At 42.3% G+C, this 17082-nt stretch overlaps 5 protein-coding genes across 5 annotated transcripts; 4 read left to right on the top strand and 1 right to left on the bottom strand.

Moving 5' to 3' along the window:
* The first annotated feature begins 1625 nt into the window (after window positions 1-1625).
* Window positions 1626-2429, top strand: LOC111435126. The gene has a single exon (XM_023072464.1). The coding sequence runs from the start codon at window positions 1626-1628 to the stop codon at window positions 2427-2429; it is 804 nt and encodes a 267-aa protein (XP_022928232.1).
* Window positions 2430-4517: 2088 nt separating this feature from the next.
* LOC111435091 lies at window positions 4518-5165 on the top strand. Its single transcript, XM_023072424.1, has one exon. The coding sequence runs from the start codon at window positions 4558-4560 to the stop codon at window positions 5101-5103; it is 546 nt and encodes a 181-aa protein (XP_022928192.1). The 5' UTR covers window positions 4518-4557; the 3' UTR covers window positions 5104-5165.
* A 2954-nt stretch (window positions 5166-8119) lies between these two features.
* On the top strand, window positions 8120-9059 carry LOC111435125. Its single transcript, XM_023072462.1, has one exon. It carries the CDS (start codon window positions 8120-8122, stop codon window positions 8975-8977), a length of 858 nt encoding a protein of 285 aa, XP_022928230.1. The 3' UTR covers window positions 8978-9059.
* A 1815-nt stretch (window positions 9060-10874) lies between these two features.
* On the top strand, window positions 10875-11949 carry LOC111435088. The gene has a single exon (XM_023072420.1). The coding sequence runs from the start codon at window positions 11043-11045 to the stop codon at window positions 11883-11885; it is 843 nt and encodes a 280-aa protein (XP_022928188.1). The 5' UTR covers window positions 10875-11042; the 3' UTR covers window positions 11886-11949.
* Window positions 11950-15049: 3100 nt separating this feature from the next.
* LOC111435090 (NAC domain-containing protein 35-like) lies at window positions 15050-16706 on the bottom strand. The gene is made up of 3 exons (XM_023072423.1): window positions 16395-16706; window positions 16026-16294; window positions 15050-15471 (listed from the first exon to the last, which is right to left on the bottom strand). The coding sequence occupies exons 1-3, from the start codon at window positions 16621-16623 to the stop codon at window positions 15223-15225; spliced, it is 747 nt and encodes a 248-aa protein (XP_022928191.1). The 5' UTR covers window positions 16624-16706; the 3' UTR covers window positions 15050-15222.
* Between the last annotated feature and the right edge of the window lie 376 nt (window positions 16707-17082).

Genomic DNA, 17082 nt, shown 5'->3' with positions numbered 1-17082 from the left:
GGCGATATGTAACAGACCAAAGTGGACAATATCTACTAGTGGTGGGCTTGGGCTGTTACAAATGATATCAAAGTCAGGTTTTGGGCGGTGGGCGAGCGAAGACACTGGATCCTCAAGGGGGTGGATTGTGAAGTCCCACATTGGTTGGAGAGAAGAACGAAACATTTCTTATAAGAGCGTGGAAACCTCTTACTAGCAGACAAAATTTAAAATCGTGGGCCAAAGCAGACAATATCTGACAAATACAATCATGCCATAAGGGGAGTTTACCCTGCAGCATGCACAATGGTGTCATTGGAGGTACGGCATGAAAAGGGCTAAAATATGATGTGATAATGAAGGAAGAAGACTCCTCGAGCTTCTCGTACGTGTGCGGGTTCGGAGCAACCTTCTTGTCCGAACCAAAACGTGTTAAACTAGTTTATGAGTTGGAATGTTGGATGGAGACTGATGATCATGAAACATAGCTTGGACAAACTGTGTTCTATCAAGGGTTTCCTCTTAAAAAGCATATAATCTCAATAGTACGATATTGTCTGCATTGACCCGTTACGTAACGCTGTCAATCTCACAGTTCTAAAACGCGTTTACTAGGGAGAGGTTTCCACACCCTTATAAGGAATGCTTTGTTGCCCTCTCCAACCGATGTGTGACCTCACAATCCACCTCTCTTGAGGGCCCAGTGTTCTCGCTGGTGACTCTAATACCATTTGTAGCAGTCGAAGCCCACCACTAGTATATATTGAAGCCCACCACTAGGCAGAGTTTTCCACACCTTGTAAGGAATGCTTCGTTCCCCTCTCCAACCAATGTAGGATCTCACAATCCACCCCTTGGGGCCCAGCGTCCTCTCTGACACACCTGATGTCTGACCTAGATACCATTTGTAACAATCCAAGCCCACCACTAGCATATATTGTTCGCTTTGGCCCGTTACGTATCGCCATCAGCCTCACAATTCTAAAACGTGTCTACTAGGAAGAGATTTCCACACCCTTATATTACAAGGAACACTTCGTTCCCCTCTCCAACTAATACAGGGTCTCACAAAAAACTTGAATCAGGGAATAAAACAAAGTTAGCTGGTCGAGGAGAGAAAATGTGAATTTAATAAAAACATATTTAATTCTTCATATATGTGGACGTGTATCGTTTACGTGTAACGCGCTTGTCTGTGGGTACGTCGCTTTCATGCATAAGACAGACTGTCTTGATTGCATGGAAGAAACTAATAGAGCTATCAAACACTATCATATTAAAAAAAAGGTCTATACTTAAATAAGATGCATTCGTGTGGTTATAGATAAAGAAAAACAATGGATGCCAGTGAGTAGGAACCTGGTTGGAGGGAGACATTGCTTGGACATAGCTGACACGGTGATGAACATGAGCTTGAGCTTCTCCATATGTCTTCAACCCTTTTATATATACTATCATCATTGCCAAAACATGAAGCCAAATTGAAATTGCTTAGACTTATTTGTAAGATGGATTGTAACGGCCTAAGCACACCGCTGCCAGATTTCGGGCTTCCCCTCAAGGCTTTAAAACGCGTCTGCTAGGGAAGTTTCCACACCCTTATAAAGGGTGTTTCGTTCTCCTTCCGAACCGACGTGGGATATCACATGGATGCCTCAGCTATGAACTCAAGAAACTCACACCAAATCATCAACAAAGTTAACGAGCAATTGAGCAAATTCAAGGATTCTCAAGCCACATCTTCTTTACTATGCCATAGGCTTGGTGCCCTTCAAGTCTTGTATGATTATGTTGATAAGCTGCTTCTTTTACCACACTCCCAACAAGCATTAGCCCAAGGGAGTGATAAGGAAGTGTTGGATGACTTACTAGAAGGATCTCTCGAGCTGCTCGACTTGTGTGATACGGCTAAGAACGGCTTGTTACAAACCATGGAATGTACTCGTGAGCTCGAGTCGATTTTGCGTCGAAGGCGAGGAGACGTTTGTAGTTCTAGTTCACTTCAGAAGTCAAGGAAGTTGATAAAGAAAACAATCCATAAAGCCTTGAAGGGAATGGAAGGCAAACATTTCTACAAAGATCATGGAAGTTCAACCATTGTGAACTTGATTAAAGAGGTTGAAGCAATGACATACCATAGTATAGAGTTCTTATTGTTCTTCATAGCAGGAACAAAGTTGATATCAAAATGGAGCTGCTGGGCTTCATTTTCCAAGCTTGTTCAACCCAAAAGAGTAGCATGCATAAGCGAAGAAACAAGCATAAGTGTAATAGAAAGATTGGACTTGATATTAAGTTCAATTAGCAATCACCAAACAGAGGTTGAAGATATGCAGAACTTGGTGAGGGAGTGTGGGGCAAGCATTAAGGAAGTTGAAGAAGAACTTGAGGGTCTTTATAGGTTCATAATCAAAACAAGAGTGTCTCTTCTTAACATCTTCAACTACTAAATTTTGAGAAGTGTTGAACAAAACTATATAGAACATGTTGTATATTTGTTTAATTATCAACTAAACAGCTCTGTGTAAGTGAAGTTATGCAGAATTATAATGGTCTTAGTCCCATCTATCACAACAATCATCGCTTTATTTGTAACAGCGCAGCGCAGGCCCACTGCTAGCATATATTGTCTGTTTTGGCTTGTTATGTATTGCTATCAGCCTCACGGTTTTACAATGCGTCTACTCGGGAGAGGTTTTCATACCCTTATAAGGAATGCTTTGTTCTCCTCACCAAGTGATGTGGGATCTCACAGTCCACCCCTCTTGGGGACCTAGCGTTCTTGCTGGCACATCGCCTGATGACTGACTCTGATACCATTTGTAATGGCTCAAACCCACCGTTAGTAGATATTGTCCGCTTTGGCCCGTTATATATTGCCGTCAACCTCACGGTTTTAAAATGCGTCTACTAGGGAGAACTTTCCACACCCTTGTAGGGAACGTTTTGTTCCCCTCTCCAACTCATGTGGAATCTCACAATCCACCCCTTTGAGGGCCTAGCATCCTCGCTGGCACACCACCCGATGACTGACTCTGATACCATTTGTAACAGCCTAAACCTACCGCTAGTAGATATTGTCTGCTTAGGCCCGTTACGTATCGCTGTTAGCCTTATGGTTTTAAAACGCGTCTGCTAGGGAGAGGTTTCCACACCCTTATAAGGAATGCTTCGTTTCCTCTCCAACTGATGTGGGATCTCACAATTTACCCCTCATTGAGGCCTAGCGTCCTCACTATCACACCGCCTAGTGACTAGCTCTGATACCATTTTTAACAACCCAAGCCCACCGCCAGCAGATATTATCCACTTTGGCTCGTTATGTATCGCCGTCAGCCTCACAGTTTTAAAATTCATCTACTAGGGAGACATTTCCACACCCTTATAAGGAATGCTTCGTTCCCTTCTCCAACTAATGTGGGATCTCACACCAACGAGTTACGTCAATCAAAGTATGAATTCAAGAGACAATTCACTTGTTCATTTTTTAGAACATAAGCATGAGAGCTAGAAGATGGCAGCATAGTGGGGATTCCAATGCTTACAATAGTTGAGAATGGAGGAAGCTTACAAGATAGAACAAGTTTTAAAATGGACATCATTCAGCCAGAATTTAAGCAAGAGGATACAATGATATCCAAGACTCTGTCAACAGCACTCGTTGGCTTTATAATATGAACTAGTTGCAGGTTATATGAACACATTGAAGGATTAAGTATATAAACAAGGAGCTAACAACCCGGTGATCGGTTAACATATCACAAACATCGCCCGACACATATCCGATCCAATCTTGTCTAATAGAAAGATTCTCCTGCAATTCGAACACGTTAATATGTTTAGTTTATGCATTGAAAGCTCAAAGGATAGGAGACATTGCCAAAACATTGCTGCAATAACGTTTAGATCCAGATTCCTTGTGTCTCTCCAGCCCCAGTTGTTATATTGAAGCTGTTCAACTTTTTTGAAGGTCATTAGCTACCCTTTTGGCTTCTCCAAGAGAGAAAGAACCAAGATTTGCATGGTTGCATTGATGAGCTACTTCTTCTACCATTCACCCAACAAACTCTTGTCCGCGAGAGAGATAACATGTAACAGCCCAAGCTCACCGCTAGTAGATATTGTTCTTTTTGGTCTCTTCCTTTCAGATTTCCTCTCAAGGTTTTTGAACGCGTCTGTAGGGAAAGGTTTCCACACCCTTATAAAGGGTGTTTCGTTCTCCTCCCCAACCAATGTGGGATATCACAATCCACCCCCCTTCAGGGCCCAGCGTCTTTACTAGCACACTGTCTCGTGTCTACTCCCCTTCGGGGAACAGTCTCCTCATTGGCACATCACTCGATGTCTGGCTCTGATACCATTTGTAACCATCCAAGCCCACCGCTAGCAGATATTGTCCTCCTTAGGCTTTCTCTATCAGGCTTCCTCTCAAGGTTTTTGAACGCGTCTGCTAGGGAAAGGTTTCCACACCCTTATAAAAGGTGTTTTGTTCTCCTCCCCAACCAATGTGGGATATCACGTAACAAAGGGGTTGATGATGTGCTTGAAGGGTCTTTAAGGATCTTAGACTTGTGTGATATGGCTAAAGATGCATTGTTGCAGACAAAAGAATGCGTACGTGAACTCGAATCAGTTTTACGTCAAAGAAGAGGTGAATCGGTTATCGCTAACGAGCTTCGAAAGTGCTCGAGTTCTAGGAAGTTGATAAAGAAAACAATTCACAAGGCATTGAAGGGAATCAAAAGGAAGTGTTCTAAGCAATGTGAGGAAAATTCAGCAACAGTTAGCTTGTTAAATGAAGTAGAAGCAGTGACATGTAGTACTGTTGAATCAGTATTGTTCTTCATTGCAGGACAAAAGTTGATATCAAAGTTGAGTCCATGGTCTTTGGTCTCCGAGCTGGTACAACCCAAAAGAGTTGCCTGCAAAGATGAAGATGAGGTAGACATGTTGGATGCCATACTATATGCAATTGCTAGCCACACGACCGATAAATCGTTCAACTTGCACGACCCGTTGACGAAATTTGAGTCGTGTATTCAAGAACTTGAAGATGATCTCGAGAGTCTACAAAGGCATCTAATAAGAAATAGAGTTTCCCTTCTCAATATCCTAAATCACTAAGGATGGAGCTTAGATAATAGTATCATGATCAATGTCATGAGAGATCATTTTTGCTACATGTAAACACCAAATTGTATATATATACATATACCTTTCTATTCTTATGAGAATCAACTTTTGGAGACTTGAAGTTTACACTTGAATTTGAAAGAGTTTGATCGGTAGAAGTGCAAAGAAAAGTGTGTTTATTGTTCGAACGGTTGTTTCTGTGAGATCCCACATCAATTGGAGAGAGGAATGAGTGTCAGCAAGGACGTTGGGCCTCGAAGGGAGTAGATGGTGAGATCTCATATCAATTAGAGAGAGGAACGAGTGCCAACGAGGACGCTGGGCCCCAAAGGAGGGTGGATTGTGAGATTCCATAGCGATTGGAGAGGGGAATGAGTGTCAGCGAGGACGCTGGGTCCCGAAAGGGGGTGGAGTATGAGATCCCAGATCGGTTAGAGAGGGAAATGAAGCATTCTTTATAAGGGTGTGGAAACCTCTCACTGTTGTTTCTGTGAGATCCCACGTCGATTGGAGAGAGGAATGAGTGTCAGTAAGGACGTTGGGCCTCGAAGGAGGTGGACGGTGAGATCCCATATCAATTAGAGAGAGGAACGAGTGCCAGTGAGGACGCTGGGCCCCAAAGGAGGGCGGATTGTGAGATCCCACATCGATTGGAGAGGGGAATGAGTGTTAGCGAGGACGCTGGGTCCTAAAGGGGGGTGGAGTGTGAGATCTTAGATCGGTTAGGGAGGGAAACGAAGCATTCTTTATAAGGGTATGAAAATCTCTCCCTAGCAGACGAGTTTTAAAATCATGAGACTGACGATGAAACGTAACGGGCCGAAACAGACAATATCTAGTAGCGGTGGGCTTGAGTTGTTACAAATGGTATCAAAGTTAGGCACCAAGCGGTGTGCCAGCGAGGACGCTGAGTCCCGAAGAGGGTGGATTGTGAAATCTCACGTTAATTGAAGAGGGGAACGAGTGCCAGTGAGAACGCTGGCCCCAAAGGGGGATGGATTGTGAGATTCCACATCGGTTGGAGATGGGAACAAAACATTCTTTATAAGGATGTGAAAACCTATCTCTAGTAGACGCGTTTTAAAATCGTGATGCTGACAGTGATACATAACAGGCCAAAACGGACAATATCTGCTAGCGGTGGGTTTGGATTGTTACCATTACCCCACCATGGTTACCTGATAAGCTCAGTATCTAGATTAGCATTGCTGTCAAAGATCCCAATTGCCCCAATAATGGCAATAAGCATGAGAATCACATGGTAGGTTGCCTTTAAACTAAGAGGCAATTTGCTCGTTTATGTATATTATAGTTAAGCAGAACAATTTCCTGCTAATGAAAGTTATCTTAAACGATCATGGCGGATCTTGCCACATTTACACAATAAGCACCATTTTTAACCGATGGAAGAACCGCCCAAACCCACTGCCAGCAGATATTGTCTGCTTTGACCCGTAATATATCACCGTCAGCCTCACAATTTTTAAAACGCATCTATTAGGAAGAGGGTTCCACACCATTATATGGAATACTTTGTTCCCCTCTCCAACCGATGTGGGATCTCACAATCCACCACCCTTGATGGCCCAGCATCCTCACTGGCACATTGCCTAGTGTTTGGCTTTGATATCATTTGTAACAGCCCAAACCCACCACTAGTAGATATTGTCCGCTTTGGCCCGTTACGTATCGCCGTTAGCCTCATGGTTTTTAAAACGCGTCTAGTAGGGAGAGGTTTCCACACCATTATAAGAATGCTTTGTTCCCCTCTCCAATCGATGTGGGATCTCACAATCCACCCCCCTTGAGAGCCCAGCGTCCTCACTGGCACACTGCCCGGTGTTTGGCTCTGATACCATTTATAAAACCCCAAACTCATTACTAGCCGATATTGTTCACTTTGGCCCATTACATATCGCCATCAGCCTCACGATTTTTAAAACGCGTCTAGTAGGGAGAGGTTTCCACACCATTATAAGGAATGCTTTGTTCCCCTCTCCAACCGATGTGGGATCTCACAATCCCCACCCCCCTCGAGGGCCCAGCATCCTCGCTGGCACACTGCCCGGTGTTTGGCTTTAATACCATTTGTAACAGTCCAAACTCACCATTAGCAGACATTATCCACTTTGACCCGTTACGTATCGCTGTCAACCTCATGGTTTTTAAAACGCGTCTATTAAGGAGAGCTTTCAACACCATTATAAGAAATGTTTCGTTCCCCTCTCCAACTGATGTGGGATCTCACAGTCCACCCCCTTGGAGGCCCAGCATCCTCGCTAACACACTACCCGATGTTTGGCTCTAATACCATTTGTAACAGCTCAAACCCCACCACTAGCATATATTGTCCGCTTTGGCCCGTTACATATGACCATCAGTCTCACGGTTCTAAAACGCGTTTGCTAAGGATCAGTCTCCACGTCTTTATAAGAAATGTTTCGTTCCCCTCTCCAACCATTGTGGGATCTCACAGGAATCGGGTCGGTTAGCGTTTCTGATCTTACCCTGGCTTGTTTTCAGATATTAAAGAAGAAAAAAAGTCCATCCAACTCAAAGACAACCCTTTTCTTTCTTTAAGGTTCCATAAAAGTTCTTCCCTGCAGCAAAGAAGAATCCAGCAATTTTACCCCGTGCACTAACACTCTGTCAACAGCACTCGTGTGCCTCATAATTTACAAATTGCTCGACAATCCATTGAGAGACACATCATGAACATCGCCATGATATCTCTGAAACTAAACCTTTGCATGTGCAAAGCCACAAGCTTGTCCTCAACAGAAGCACACCCAGATCAGCATTTTCAAGATGACCCAACAAAACTGATGCCACTCCACAAAGATGCTTGCTTAAACAATGTCTTGAAAGCTTGGCAAATCACAGACATAGCTGAAATCAGCATCAATAATGGTGGAGATAAGATGAGCTTGAGATTCCTCTTGTCTCTCTCAACCAAGTTATATAAATAATAGTCTTATGAAGCCCAAAACATGAACTCAACTTGAAAATGGATTCCTTTGCTGCAAACCCAAAGAAATCATTCCACATCCGTTCTAACAGTTTGCCCCAAAAGCCACATCCAGTTTTGGATCAAGTTGATGAACATCTCTGCAGATTGAAGGCCTCTGAAGCCATTTCTTCATCTTCTTTGAGTCAAAAGCTTGATGGCCTTCATGATTTACATGATTCTATTGATAAGTTGCTCTGTTTGCCATCCACCCATCAAGCTCTTGTTGATAACAAATCAGTTGATGACTTGCTAGAAGGCTCTATCAAGCTCTTGGACGTGTGCTCTTTGGCTAAGGATGTGCTATCACAAATGAAAGAATGTGCACATGAACTTGAGTCAGCTTTGCGCAGAACAAGAGGAGATGACATTGAAGTTGATATTCAAAAGTATTTTAACTCAAGGAAGATGATGAACAAGGCAATCCACAAGGTCTTGAAAGGAATGGAACGAACAAGTTACGAAAATGGCGACGAGAGTTCGGAAATTGTTCGTTTATTAAACGACGCAGAAGTCGTCACATATAATAGCATTGGATCCTTCTTGTCCTTCATAGCAGGGCAGAAGTTGTCATCAAAGATGAGCAGGTGGTCTTTGGTTTCCAAGTTGATGCATCCTAAGAGAGTTGCTTGCAAAGACGTCGGTGCAAATCGAAACGAAGTCGAGGTGGTTGATGCTGCATTGTATTCAATCATCAATCAGAAATCTGATGTCCTGGTGCAAGTTAAGGATGCACAAAACTCGTTGAGGAAGTTGGAGTCATGTATTCATGACCTCGAACAAGATCTCGAGAGTCTATATCGACATCTTATCAAGAATCGAGTCTCCTTTCTTAACATCCTAAATTACTATGGATGAAAACTTAGAGAGTAGGCTCATAGGAATCCATTTTTGTCAAATGTAAACACCAAAGTACATATACAATATATACAGATACATTTCATACAACTTTTGGCATTGCAAACACTATTCGTGAATTCAATATCATCTTCTTCTATGGCTAACTTCTTACAATATTAGTATTGTTGATGTTGTTCCTAAGTAACTAGAGGAAACATTTGCTGAGGATTGTTGGGAGAGGAATCCTACGTCGGCTAATTAAGGGGTTGATCATGGGTTTATAAGTAAATAATACTATCTTCATCGGTACGAGGTTTTTTGTGGAAACCAAGAGCAAAACCATGAGAGTTTATGCTCAAAGTGGACAATATCATACCATTGTGGAGGTTTGTGATTTCTAACATGCCCTTAACTTAGCTATGTCAATAGAATCCTCAAATGTCGAACAAAGAAGTTGTGAGCCTCGAAGGTGTAGTCAAAAGTGACTTAAGTGTCGAACAAAGGGTGTACTTTGTTCGAGGGCTCTAGAGAAGGAGTTGAGTCTCGATTAAAGGGAGACTGTTCGAGGGCTCCATAGGCCTCAGGGAAGGCTCTATGGTGCACTTTGTTTGAGGGGAGGATTGTTGGAAGAGGAGTCCCACATCGGGTAATTAAGGGGTTGATCATGGGTTTATAAGTAAGGAATACATTTCCATTGGTACGAGGCCTTTTGAAAAAACAAAAAACAAAGCCACGAGAGCTTATGCTCAGAGTAGACAATATCATACCATTATGGAGATCCGTGATTTCGTAAGAGGAAAAGAAAACGTTAGATTCATATGTAAATGCCCTTTTCTATTCATATGGTACCATAAAAAGTTCTTCTTTCTTTCTGTATGGTGTTGTAACGCCCCAGATCCACCGCTAGCAGATATTGTCCTCTTTGAGCTTTCCCTTTCAGGCTTCCCCTCAAGGCTTTAAAACGCATCTGCTAGGGAAAGATTTTCACACCCTTATAAATGGTGATTTGTTCTCCTCTCCAACCAATGTGGGACATCACAGTGCCAACTCTATCAACACCACTCGTGTGCTTCATAATATCAGTACATTGGGAGGAACAAGATTCCCACACGTTTTCATGTGTAAATCAACCATCTTGTCCTCTGCAGAGATGGACCCAGTTCAGCATTTTCAAGATAAGCCAACAAAATCGATACCAATGCCTCGAGAAAGATGCTCACTCGTGCAAGCGTAACGCGTCGGTTTGATTAAGCAAGATCACTATACATGTATAATATATACAAATATCTAGGCTGTCAAAGATTCCAATTGTGTCTCAACTCTTCATGTAGGATTTAAATAATCAACAATGAGCTGATCTAAACAGGTTTATTTTAAACAAGTGGTATCTTCAAGAATGCAAGTGTTAAGCAATCTTCTTGTCTCCACAGTCACAAGCAAACTAAATCTTTTATAATATAAACAGATCTGAACAGGTTTAAGTAGATGAGGTCTCAAATGTTTCCTTTGCTTTCTGATATATATTAAGCATACGAGCTACCTGAATGTTTGTTGTAACGGTCCAAGCCCACCGCTAGCAGATATTGTCCTCTTTGAGTTTTCCCTTATGGGCTTCTCCTCAAGGTTTTAAAACGCGTCTGCTAGGGAGAGGTTTCCACACCCTTATAAAGAATGCTCCGTTCCCCTCTCCAACCGATGTGGGATCTTACAGTCTGCCCACTTCGGGCCTAGCGTCCTCACTAACACTCGTTCTCTTCTTCAATTGATGTGGGACCCTCCAATCCACTCTCCTTTGAGGCTCAACATCCTTGCTGGCACACCGCCTTGTGTCCACCCTTCAGAACTCGGTCTCCTCGTTGACACACCGTCTGGTGTGTGGCTCTGATACCATTTGATTATAAAGAAACTAGGAAGAGGTAGGAGGGAGACATGGCATAAACAATGCTGAATTCATTGCTTCTGCAGATGAGCTTAAGATTCCTCACGTCTCCTTTAGCCAACTAATATAAATATGGCTCCCTAATGGCCAAAAGCCACAAACCAAGTTGGTTCATTAGCTCAAGCCTCTTCTTCTCCAAGAAAAATGGACTCCATCTCAAAGAAATCATTCCACACTCGCTCGAACAGCTTGCCCTTGAGGCCACATCCAGTCGTCGACGACGTCGATGAACATCTCTGCAGATTGAAGGCCTCTGCAGCCGCTTCTTCATCATCTTCCTTGAGCCAAAAACTTGGAAAAGTTCAAGATTTGCATGATTCCATTGATAATTTACTTCTTTTGCCACTCACCCATCAAGCTCTTGTTGACAACGACTCGGTCGACGACTTGTTGGAAGGATCACTCGAGCTCGTGGACTTGTGTTCCATGGCAAAGGATGTATTATCACAAATGAAAGAATGCACACATGAACTCCAGTTTGTTTTACGTAGAAGAAGAGGAGATGACATAACAAATGATGTTCAAAAGTATTTGAACTCAAGAAAGATTATGAAGAAAACAATCCACAAGGCTTTGAAAGGAATGGAAAAATCAAGTTCCAAGACAAGTGATGAAAGTTCAGACATTGTTACCTTGTTAAAACAGGCAGAAGCAATCACATATAGCACCATTGAGTCCTTATTGTCCTTTATGGCTGGACCGAAGTCGGCATCGAAGGCGAGCCGATGGTCTATGGTTTCCAAGCTGATGCAACCCAAGAGAGTAGCCTGCAAAGAGGAAGGCTCAAACACAAACTTAGTAGAGATGGTGGATGCTACATTATATTCAATCAAAAGTCATAAATCTAATGTCCTACAAGTTGAAGATGTTCAGAACTTGGTGAGGAAACTGGACTCGAGCGTCGATGAACTTGAAGATGATCTCGAGCGTCTGTATCGACGTCTTATCAAGAATAGAGTCTCGTTTCTCAACATCCTAAATCACTAAGGCTGAAACCTTAGATGAGAATACAATTTTGTCAATGTAAACACCACAGTGTGTATATAATATATACAGATACCTTTTATACAAATTTGCTTGTGAACTCAATATCACAAATGTGAGCCTTTTTGGATAGAATTCAGACATGCTCCTCTGCTCTCTTTGAACAAAGGAGAGTAAAAAAGAACTAGCCATCCTTCAATTCACCATTTTGGTCTTTTAACTTTGGAAACTTTCATTGTTTTAGCCATCGGGGATTGTGAGATCCCACATCGGTTGGAGAGGGGAACGAAGCATTCCTTATAAGGGTGTGGAAACCTCTCCCTAGTAGACGTGTTTTAAAATCTGAGGCTTACGAGTGTACGTAACGAGCTAAGCCGGACAATATCTGCTGGGCTTATTACAAATGGTATCAGAGCCAGTCACTGGACGGTGCGAGGCATTGATTGGAGTCGGGCTAGACCCTCTATATAGTAGACACGTTGTAAAACCGTGAGGCTGACGACGATACATAACGAGTCAAAATGGACAATCTGCTGATGATGGGCTTGAGCTATTATAAATGGTATCAAAGTCAGTCACTGGACATTGCGAGGCACTAGTCGGAGTAGGGCTAGTCCCCTCTTCATAATAGACACGTTGTAAAACCGTGCGGCTGACGGCGATAGTAACGGGCCAAAGCGGACAATATCTGCTGGCGGTAGGCTTAGACTATTACAAATGGTATCAGAGCCAGTCACCGGACGGTGCGAGACATTGATCAGAGTAGGGCTAGACCCTCTTTATAGTAGACATGTTGTAAAATCGGGAGGTTGACGACGATACATAATGAGTCAAAATGGATAATATTTGCTGACGATGGGCTTGAGCTGTTACAAATGGTATTAGAGCCAGTCATCGGATATTGCGAGGCACTGGTCGGAGTAGGGCTAGTCCCCTCTTCATAATAGACGCGTTGTAAAATTGTGAGGCTGACGGCGGTAGTAACGGGCCAAAGTGGACAATATTTGCTGGCGGTGGGCTTGGACTATTACAAATGGTTCAAAACCAGTCATAAGTGCGAGGCATTGGTCGGAGTAGGGCTAAACCCTCTACATAGTAGACGCGTTGTAGAACTATGAGGCTGACAACGATACGTAACGAGCCAAAGCGGACAATGTCTGCTGGCAGTGGGCTTGGACTATTACAAATAGTATCAAAATCAGTCATAAGTGCGAGGCATTGGTCAGAGTAGGGCTAGACCCTCTCCATAGTAGACTCGTTGTAAAATCGTAAGGCTGACGACGATACGTAACAGGCCAAAGTGGACAACATTTGCTAGCAGTGGGCTTGTGCCATTACACAGTTTCTCGTTCCTAATGGCTTAAACTCTATTACGTTAACTAGAGGTCAAATAGTTAACCAAGGTTACCAGATGAAGTTTAGCATTGCTGTCAAAGATACCAATTGTCTCAACAATGATGATAAGCACAAGAATCCTATGAATGTCTTTCAACTAAGAGACAATTTGATTCCGTAATACATATAACAACAAAGTTAATCACGTTGTATCTCAAATATAGGATTTGAATAATGAACAATGAGCTGAACTGATAGTGGAAGAACCGACACAAAGATCATCAAGATGTTATGGTGCATGTGTGAAGCAGGCTTCTTGTATTCATGGTGGCAGACAAACATAATCTTTTATAATATAAACAGATCAGAACAGGTTCATTTTGATTAAAATATGAGTCCTAGACTTGAAACACTGCCACGAAAATGGCTAAACATGCACTGATATATATTAAGCAGAGGGAGTACATACATATTGAGATAGCAGCTGGATAGATAGCTGAGGCTGAGGGGTATCTGTAGCTCAGCCAAGGAATGTCTGTATGAACTTGGGTTGGCCATTCATCAAAGATCTGGCGCTGAAAGCAAAGGCAGCCTGCTGACTGCTAAGAAATTTGGCTCTGCAGTGATATAGGTATGTTTGAATCATCATCATTCATTATTGTGCGTTGTTTCTGGAATGACAACAAAGTCCAAAGCTGCTAGTTGGTGTTTAGTGTTCAAGCCAATGCAAAGAAAACAAGTAGTATTTCAGGAATTGTTAGAGTATCAATTAGAAGTGGGGAAGATTCTTGGTATAAAAGCATGACCATGTTGGCTTAAGCTCAAGCTCAATATAGACGAGGTAAGGTCCCACGTTGGTTGGGGCGGAGAACGATTCATTTTTTATAAGGGTGTGGAAACCTCTCCTTAGTAGACGCGTTTTAAAAACCTTAAAGGAAAGTCTGAATGGAAAAGCCTAAAGAGGACAATATCTACTAGTGGTAGGCTTGAGGTGTTACAAAAGATATTAGAGCCAGATACTGGGCGATGTGCCAACGAGGAGACTGAGCCCTGAAGGGAGTAGACACAAGGCGGTGTACCAGCAAGGACGCTGAGCCTCGAAGGGGAGTGTATTGGGGTGTCCCATGTCGATTAGAGAAGGGAACGAGTGCCAACAAGGACACTGGCCCCCAAGGGGGTGGATTGTGAGATTCCACATCGGTTGGAGAGGAGAACGAAGGATTCTTTATAAGGGTGTGGAAACCTCTCCCTAATAGACGCGTTTTAAAAACCTTGAGAGAAAATTCGAAAGAAAAAGTCGAAAAAAGACAATATCTACCAGCGGTACCGTGAGCAATGGAAACATGTCTTCTCTTTGTTATTAAAAAAGGCAGCTCTTTCAACACCGCTCATGCGTGGCAGATTTTTCAGATTACTCAAAAGATATTGAAGAGATAAGAAGCTCATGAATGACATAGTGGTGGGAGACATGTCAAGAACAATGCAGAGATATCATTAATCTTCTCACATGTGTTCATGTGTGGAACGAGCTCCTTGTCACCATGGAGGCAGACCAGGCTGAATTAGTTTATCTTCCTAAAAGAGAATCATATATAATTAATGGTGGTTAGCTTATTAATGAGTTGGAGACTCCGAGACAACAATTACGTGGTAGTTGTTCTAATTTAGTGAACAAGTCAGTCGTGTAAAGATTAAACTTCGTGGACAATTTTGACATATGGTCGAACTTCGAGCCACGTTTGACAGAATATGTTTTATAAAACGTGGACGAGGAAATTAGTTGAAATTTTTTTGAAAAAAAGCAGAATAGATGTTAAGTGCACTTGGAAGCCTTTCATGTCTGGTAAGAATAGACATGTTTTTACTAAAATGATAAAATAATACAACATGAAAGTAAGATAAGAGTTTGACATGATACAGGCATGCGGTTACGGGCATGACAAGCATGACTGTGACACTAGGCACTCGAGATTTAGAACAAATAACCGAGCTCTCGATGAAAACATTAGAAATTGAGCAAACTGGCAGATGGGGTCAAAGTTTGGAGCCATGGACTACTGGATTGGGACCAAAGTAGGTCTTGGGACCAGTCCATGTTCAGGTTTGGAACTTGAGGCTCAGTCAGGTTGTTCAGCTCTGATGGAATTTGCAAAGAAGCTTGAAAAAGCCTAGCATCTTCCTCCTCCATGGCTGCCCTTTGCTCTAGGACTTTCAACGAAGTTGCTTTCCTATAGATTTTGCATAGCACCATGTCCTGCATTACAAAGAATGTAAACAAGAATGAATGATTACAAAAGCTGAATCGTAAGAGCTCGTTTGGTAACGTTCGTGTTTTCGTTTCATGTTTGTTTTTTCTTCTACAAGAAACGGCTACCAAACACGAATGAATGATTACAAAAGATAGAAAGATGAATAGCAAGAGCTCGTTTGGTAACGTTCCTGTTTCCGTTTCATGTTTATTTTGTGAGATCCCACATCGATTTGAATTTGAGAGAGGGCAATGTGCCAGCGAGGACACTGAGTCTCGAAGGGAGTGGACACTGGGCGGTGTGCCAACAAGGATGTCGGGTCCCGAAAGGGGGTGGATTGTGAGATCCCACGTCAGTTACCAATAGGGTTTATTAAAGAACGAAATAATTGTTACCAAACACGATGAATGATGACAAAAACTTATAGAATCTTCATACTAAGATGAATAGCAAGAGTTCGTTTAATAACGTTCTTATTCTCGTTTCATGTTTGTTTCTTCTTCCACAAGAAACGGTTACCAAACACGAAACTCTTTTCAAGTAAGATCGAGATAGATACCTTTGACAACGGAGAGTTATCAGAAAAACGATATTCATTCATGATCCAATCAGTCTTAATTCCTCTACTCGCTCTTCCTAAGTAGAACACAAGTGTCTTTCTCAATCCAACGAGTCGCTTCGGATCCAATAATCTAACGATTTTTCGGTCGGACCCAGTGGCTTTCCAATAACCGTTTTTCGTGGTTCGGTTCGGCCTCCCACCCCCACCTAGCCTCCTATCTCTTGGCACAAAAAAGTACCACTCCCTCTCTCCATTCTTTGCCAATCCTATACACAAAAAAACACAATAATTCACATCACATTTCACCTCATTGAATCAAAACAAAACATTAAACAATTGAGCTAATTTTTTTTCAAGAACACAAACCAGGCAACTCCCAAGGATCATGGAGATAAAGATTAAGAGTCCCAATAGGATCAAATTGCAGCTTCTTGCCAGAAACAACATGTTTCAGGTAAAATTCAAGGAGTTCTTCTTCTGTGGGGTGGAATCTAAAGCCAGGAAGATCAGCTTCCTGTGCCATTTCATGGCTCAGCGTCCTCACTGGCACACTGCGGGTGAGCGTCTTCTTCTGTGGAGGGATGAACAAGGCCATGCAGACGGTGATGCAAGTGATAGACACTTTATAAGCCAAGTTAAAGATGAACAAAAACAAAATTGGGTGAATTTTCAAAAGTTTTGACTGTTAAAGAAGACTTGAGACTTGGTCAATGGACTCAAGAATTGTAAATTGAGTACTTTATGTGGGCATTTAAAGGGACCAAAAAAGAAACAAACATGTCCCCACACGGCTTCTTCTCTTAAATTCATTAAATTTTGGACTGTTTTGGTTATTTTCCAAACTTGGAGACTTTTACATGAAAATTCTTGGTGGGAATTTTTTGGGAAGTTTTTTTTTTTTTTTTTTTTTTTCTTTTGGATGCTCGTGTTTTTGGTTGAATCAGTCTAATGAATTTTGGTCTTTGCTTGATTTTTGGTGTGAGATCTCACGTTGGTTGGAGAGGAGAATGAAACATTTCTTGTAAGGGTGGGGAAATATCTCCCTAATAGACGC

Source organism: Cucurbita moschata, unplaced genomic scaffold (genome assembly GCF_002738365.1).
Source record: "Cucurbita moschata cultivar Rifu unplaced genomic scaffold, Cmos_1.0 Cmo_Scf00048, whole genome shotgun sequence".
Lineage (NCBI taxonomy): Eukaryota > Viridiplantae > Streptophyta > Magnoliopsida > Cucurbitales > Cucurbitaceae > Cucurbita > Cucurbita moschata.
This window is presented reverse-complemented; position numbering and strand designations above follow the sequence as displayed.